Source organism: Engraulis encrasicolus, chromosome 13 (assembly GCF_034702125.1).
Source record: "Engraulis encrasicolus isolate BLACKSEA-1 chromosome 13, IST_EnEncr_1.0, whole genome shotgun sequence".
Lineage (NCBI taxonomy): Eukaryota > Metazoa > Chordata > Actinopteri > Clupeiformes > Engraulidae > Engraulis > Engraulis encrasicolus.
Window position 1 is genome coordinate 23,224,577 of NC_085869.1, and position 7,500 is coordinate 23,232,076.

The 7,500-nt window shown below is 46.1% G+C and overlaps 1 protein-coding gene across 4 annotated transcripts in view; it reads left to right on the forward strand.

Moving 5' to 3' along the window:
- Positions 1–7,500, forward strand: part of hdac4 (histone deacetylase 4) — a 285,327-nt gene that overhangs the window by 198,490 nt on the left and 79,337 nt on the right. For all 4 annotated transcript variants that reach the window (XM_063213475.1, XM_063213476.1, XM_063213478.1 and 1 more), the window contains one exon: positions 2,836–3,045. In XM_063213475.1, coding sequence (XP_063069545.1) covers positions 2,836–3,045 — 210 coding nt within the window. The remainder of the gene's footprint in view (positions 1–2,835; positions 3,046–7,500) is intronic.

A 7,500-nucleotide genomic window follows, 5' to 3' on the forward strand; every position in this document is an offset into this window, starting at 1 on the left:
TGTGTGTGTGTGTGTGTGTGTGTGTGTGTGTTCCTGTGTGTGTTCCTGTGTGTGTTCCTGTGTGTGTGTGTGTGTGTGTGTGTGTGTGTGTGTGTGTGTGTGTGTGTGTGTGTGTGTTCCTGTGTGTGCATGTGCGTGCGTGTGTGTGTTCCTGTGTGTGTGTGCGTGTGTGTTCCTATGTGTGTGTGTGTGTGCGTTTGTGTGAAAGAGAGAGAGGGAAGGAGGGAGTTGCTATTTGGAAGAGAGGAGGGCAGTGCAATGGCTGACAGCACCGTGGCGACCAGGCTGGACGCAGCTGCTACAGGATGCATCCCTAATAGGGGGGTGGCGCTCCACTCGGAAGACTAGCTAAGCTCTTCTCTCTCTCTCTCTCTCTCTCTCTCTCTCTCCCCACGTTGTATCCTTCTTTCTCTCTCTCTCGCTCTCTCTCCTTTCCCCATCTCTCCATTTCCCACATCTCTCTCCTTTTCTCTCTCTTGCTCTGCTCCTTGTCTTTCTCTGTCTTCCGTTCTCTCTCTCTCTCTCTCTCTCTCTCTCTCTCTCTCTCTCTCTCTCTCTCTCTCTCTCTCTCTTCCTCCTACAATTTTTTTTTTGCTCTGCTGCATTTATTTGTTGTTCCATAACTTTTCGCTGCTTCAGTTATTTATCTGTTGCAAGATCAGCAGAAGTTCAATAGTAAGTCGTTTTAGTTGTCGGTGAACATTAGCAGCAACAAGGAAATAATAATAATTTAAAAAGTGGTTGTTGTGTTTATGTTGAAGCTCAGTTTGGTCTGGCAACAAGTGATTAGTGTGTGAGTTCATGCAGGCTGTGTTAGAGGTTTATTTGTCTGTTTGTTTAGCTTTTTTCCCGCTGAAGGCCATTAGTGCAAGGGCTTCAGATGACATGAATAAGAGACCTTGATTATGCGGAGGCTAAATCATGTCGAGGAAACTAATAGTGAGGTCAGGCAGGCTAGCTCGGTTTTTCTCCACTCCAGCCTACTGAAGCTATCTTCTGTGTAATTGTCCCTCGGCGGAAGGAAGACACAGGGTACCATTATTGTGGTTGTTGTTATTACTGCAATGAACATCTGTGCAGCTAAACTCGTATGTCATGTCTTGAAAACGGTTCAGAACATCCAGCATGTAATCATTAACTTGAATGCTATGAAATGTACAAACACAGTAGGAATCCGCACATCAGGCCTTGTTGTATGGTTGTGAGCTGTTGTATGGCATTTCCTCTTTTATGGTCATAAGTTCAAGCCATTCTAGTTGGTGTCTGGTCCCTCAGGTACCCAATATCATTTCAGCCTAACTCCTTTCTCCATTCCCCTCTCCCTCTGTCAATTGTCAATTTTCTAAACAATAACTCAAGTCCCTTTCATGTAGGTGTGACCAAGTTGTATATGTATTGATTCTCCAAAAACGTATTTTATCTATCTATTCATATGATGCTTGGTTTTGTAGGAGTGATATGTGAATACTCTCTATCTAAATTGGCAACAATCAGTCATTGGCAATTTTCTCATGTCTAGAAAATGTTCAACCCCTTTTCCCTTCCTTCTCATGTCAAGTATGGTATAGATGACACTGACTTTATTCATTCATTGCAGGGTATTAAATATATGGTCTCCGCCATATTACATGTTCGTTGAATTCAAAAAGGAAAAAGGCAAAACAGTCCGAATATGTCCCCAACAAAATCCAAGGATTTATTGTCTACAAAAAGTATATTTACAGCAGTAGTAACCGATGCTATCTAGAACACTGGATACTACACAAAAAGCATAAGTTACACAAGCATTCAGAGCTCTGGAGATTTCCTGACCTAAATACCCCTGACCGATAACAAAAGTTAATGCAGTTTAGGAGAGGTTAGGTAAAAAGAAAACTGCCCTTAATATCCCTACATGTGTATTTTATTTGTTGTCTGTGGATGGGTGCGGTTGTGGGTGTGTGCCTATGTGCCAATCGGATGCTATGAGGGTGTGTTTTGTCAGTAGATGGGTGTGTTCGTGGGCGTGTGTCTATGTGCAGATGAGCCTATTCTGGGATGTTGTGTGGTTCCGGGGCGGCCATTTTGACTCGTCGATCTGGATGGGCCATCTTCATCCTGTGGTCTTCCTCTGTGCCATCTTCATCCTGTGATCCTCATCTGTCCCCCTTTAACCTGTGAACGACTGGGCATAATCCCCCATCCCAAAACATCAACCATTTCTATAGGGATTAGGACCCGGGGTGGGGCTGGGCCGTCCTGGGAACATCAGGATTACCTGTGGTGCCATCTTGTCCAGGCCCGTCTTGGAGAACATTAACATGATTGCCTTTGAACGAGAACTTAATGGTTCTTGAGGCGTCGGCTCCTGCGTACCCATCTGTGGACAACCTTTATTCAGTTATTTGGCTGCAAAATTTTCTGGGCTCACCATATCCTGTTAATCAAATCATGTTCAGTCATCCTTGCAATTTTTCATCATCACAACACATATCAGTAAACATTCAGTCTTTATTATCAAACAATCTTATTAGCAATCTTTATTATCAAACATTCTTATTAAATCAACTAACAAACCAAAAGTATCTCTAGTTATCTAAAAGCTAGTTTCTACTATTGTACAATATCTAACAACTGTCAGATCTATGTAATCTGTTCCCAACTTGTCTGATTACTTCAGAGACGATCCAACAATAAGTAAGAGTGTGTGGGGTATGTGGAAGATAACTCCTCCTTCTCATGTCGTCAGATGATGGCGAATTGTCTCTGTCTAAATGGGTCTTTCAACCTTGTTTTCCTCCCTTCTCATGTAGAAATGATTCTTTTTTTCCTTCTCTTCTCTTGTGATGTGTTCAGATGATGGCCAAGCCGAGCGAGCCGAGCCGGCAGCACGAGAGCCACCCGGAGGAGACGGAGGAGGAGCTTCGCGAGCACCAGGCGCTGGCGGAGGAAGGGGAGGGGCTACCGCGCGGCGTCACCGTCAAGCAGGAGCCGCCCGACGACCAGGAGCAGGACGAGATGCAGCAGAGGGAGAGGCAGGCCGAGCAGGAGCTGATATTCAGACAGGTGAGGACACACACACACACACACACACACACACACACACACACACACACACACACACACACACACACACACACACACACACACACACACACACACAAACACACACAGAGGCAGGCCGAGCAGGAGCTCATATTCAGACAGGTGAGGACACACACACACACACACACACACACACACACACACACACACACACACACACACACACACACACACACACACACACACACACACACACACACAAACACACACACACAGAGGCAGGCCGAGCAGGAGCTCATATTCAGACAGGTGAGGGGGACGCACGCCTACACACACACACACACACACACACACACACAGAGGCAGGACAAGAGGGCGCTCATATTCAGACAGGTGGTGCTCGCATACACACACACACACACACACACACACACACACACACACACACACACACACACACACACACACACACACACACACACACACACACACACACACACACACACACACACACACAGGGAGAGAGAGGCAGGAATGAGCAGGAGATCATCTTCAGACTGGTCAGGAACCCTCACACTTGTGTTAGTGCACACATACATGAATTCAGATTTTCAAAGGCACAGAGCCATAAGCACACCCATTGTACCATGTTCAGACAGGTGCACAAGTGTACACAGTAGTGGTGTCAACAATGATCGATTCGGCGATCCAATCCAATGCGGGGTATGGACGATCCAGAATCGATCCGGCAAGTTCCAGGATCGATCCAGCAATTTTTTAAAGTTTCAATTACTTCCATGGATATTTCGGGAGCAAATGAATGTTAAATTAAATAAATGCACTTCAAAACATTGCAAGACTGATACAGAGGGATCCAGAAAACAGCCAATAAATTGTTGCTCAGTATCTGACTATTGTATTGCCTCATCATGACTGATTAAACATTTGCTTTGCTTTCAGTAGAAATGTAATGCACTGCAATGCATTGTAGAATTGAATCGGATCGGATCGCATCGCATCGCATCGCATCGAATCGCTACCTCCCAAACGGTGATCGAATCGGATCGTGAGGGCAGTGCCAATCCACACCACTAGTACACAGACAGACTGTACATCATAGCTATTCAATTAGCGGCCCGATGGCCACATACGGCCCAGATGTGGCCCCCAACTGTAGCAATATTACACATTATAGTTTTAAGTTCTTGGTTTCGAAATGTGGCTCAGATGAAATTCTAATTGAATAGCCCTACTGTACATACACATACGCACGCATATGAGAGTACACAAGTGCAAGTGCATTTCAATACTAATACAAATACATGCATTGCACACAAATGCACAAGAACATACATGCCGTTAAATGAACGCAAATACATGTGCAACGAGCATGATGCATTTTGGCTCCTCAAGCCAAGTCAAATTTATTTGTATAGGGCATGTCATACACAGGTGCAATTCAATGTGCTTCACATACAATAACATAAAATAAAATAAAATAAAATAAAATAGCAAGAGAATTAGAGTTAAAGAAAAACATCTAACTAAAACATAACACAAATCAGAGCGCACTCAAGTGCATACAAACATACACACATTTGAGCTCAAATTCATACACACACACACATTTGCGCACAAGTTACTGTAGGAGCTATCTTATGCACAAATGTACGCACCTCTGAATATGTTCTTGTTTTTGTAGCCTAAGTGCGCATACAGACACACACACACACACATGCACATGCACAAATTTGCATAAATGGAATGCATGCCCACTTTGAATATACCAGTGCCCAAGCCTGAACACTGAATGAGCAAGTGAAAGCACACACACGCACATACATACTCACAAATGCGCCCTCTCACTCACGCACACACGCATGCACGCTCACGCAAGACACGCAAGACACACATGCATACACAGACACACATGCATACACAGACACACACACACGCTGTCTGCCACAGACACACGTACTGTACGTCACATATAATTGCACTTTTGTATGATCCAATAGTACATTGAGTCCAAAAATGTGAACAATGCGGCAGGTCAGTGTGCATTGTATGTGAGTGCGGGAGACATAAAGAGACTGTCTGAATGGCCCTGTACCATCAGCACATGAACAGAGCACTCTGGCCTGGTTTACACCGACCAATCAGAAGAGAGCGTTCTTTTGGCAGAGATGTGTCGAGGCCCACTACTTCATATCAGGTGTGGAGTGTGTTCGTGTCTCTGCCAGAGAGAGTAGAGAGAGAGAGGTTCCATTGGCCCATTGTTTCCGGGTTCTATTATTGCAAGAGGGAGGGGGGGAAATCCCCCTTTAGGCAGACCTAGGCAGACCTAAAGACTGTTCTATTCAATGCTAGAAGTATTATGACACGCCCCTTTAGGCAGACCGGAACCTGGTCATGTTAGGTGCCCATAGCAACCTATTACACTGGCATATCTCTATATACTTAAAGAATCTCTGTCTCTATCGTACGTACCTGCTGTAGGGCTGCAGTCTTAGGGCATCATTTCACTTGTCAAAATACATTTTCTGTTACGTTTTCTTCTGAACATGATGTACATGAATCATATTGATATGATTTCACTGCCACCCTACCCCTTCTCTCTCACTCTCTCTCACGCTCTCTCTCTCTCTCTCTTGCTCTCTCTCTCTCGCGCGCTCGCTCTCTCTCTCTCTCTCTCTCTCTCTCTCTCTCTTGCTCTCTCTCTCTCTTGCTCTCTCTCTCTCTCTCTCTCTCTCTCTCTCTCTCTCTCTCACACACACACACACACACACACACACACACACACACACACACACACACACACACACACACACACACACACACACACACACACACACACACACACACACATGCACACACGCACACACGCACACACACCTACTTCTGTAGGTTTAGTAGCACTGCATCAGACAGGTGCATGCAGTAAGTAAGTGTGTAAGTAGGTAGGGAGGTTGCACCTACGCTTCAGCACCAAGAGTCATCTGCACAGAGAGCTGGTGTTCGTGTAAGGAGGCTGCCTGTAAGGCAAGCAGTAAGGCTTTCATGGGCCTACACACTGTGGGAACAGACTAGAGGCAGCGAAATGGGGGAGAGAACGCATTTGCAAGCAAGCAGGGCATAGCAATTACTTGGCCTGCACTCAGACTCCCTGAAACTTGCTTCCCCTGCTGTGTTTTGCATCACGCAATCCAAATATAGATGGTAAAATGCCATGCGTTTAATATTTTTGTCTGAATGTGAGGAGCGAACGCCCACACAGTCACGCTGAAACTACAGGCAATTTGCACTCTCTTTCTCTCTCTGTCTCTCATACACACATGCACACAAACGCACAAACTCTTTCACACACACACGCGCACACACACACACACACACACAACCTTGCACATAGAGAAGCGTGCACGCTTGTTTCGCCCACACACACACAACTCTCGCTGTGTTCACCCACTCACCCAGTTCAGTCGGTAGTCTAGTTGTCTTGGATGCGTTGTGCATGGCCGCCTGCGAGCCGTGACCGCAGCAGCATCCCCAAAGCTAAGTGTGATTGAGTTGGCAGCGGCCAGCGGCCACACTCCACTCGCCTCCACTCGCCTCCACTCCCCTCGCCTCCCCTGCCTCCCCTCATAGCCTTTCCTCCCCTTCTCCTCCCCAGAGCTGGAACACCATGTCCCCAGGCCCCCTGGGAAACCGGCTCCAGGGGAGAGAGAGCTGGGGAGAGAGCACAGTGAGCTAGCGTACAAGTGGACAGTGGGGAGGGAGGGAGGGAGGTTAGGGGGTTAAGGCAAACCAGACCACAGGCGATTTAAATAGAACGGAGGGGGTCAGCAACTGAAAAGACGGGAGAGAAAGAGAGGGCATACTCTGTAGTGAGAATGAGCTGCTACAAAGGGGAGCTGAATAAATCGGCACATGGCAAAAAAAAAAAAGAAATTACATAAAAAGAACAAACGATTCCATCTTGATAGAGCAAGCAACTGGAACATGGCGTTCCCTGATTTTTGTGTGTGTGTGTTTGGGAAGAGACGGGTGATGGAGGGGGGGTGTCTCCAGGCTCACTCAGTTCTTAATGTATCAGTACAATGGGGAAGACGGGGAGAGGGGACAGGCACACAGGCACACAGACTGCACAGACAGTCAACAGGGGGACGGCTCCCTGCGAGTGCCTTGAAGTGCACCTTGACAGCAGTTAGGAGGAAAGCCTGTGATCATCGGTGAATCAGAGACATTTCACCCAAGAAGTTTTTAGAAGCCTTCAAAGTTTGACTAGTTTTATTTGTTTATTTATTTATTTATTTATTCATTTTTAAATAGTTAATGTTTTGTTATTGTTTTTTTAACTACTAATCAAGCATGACAACTGAGAACCTGCTCCCATAGCTTCATGTTGCATCACAGCCGAGTGTTGTGTAATCCACCAGAGCCGCCACTCGCCTCATATGGAGAGAGCTCCCCCTGATG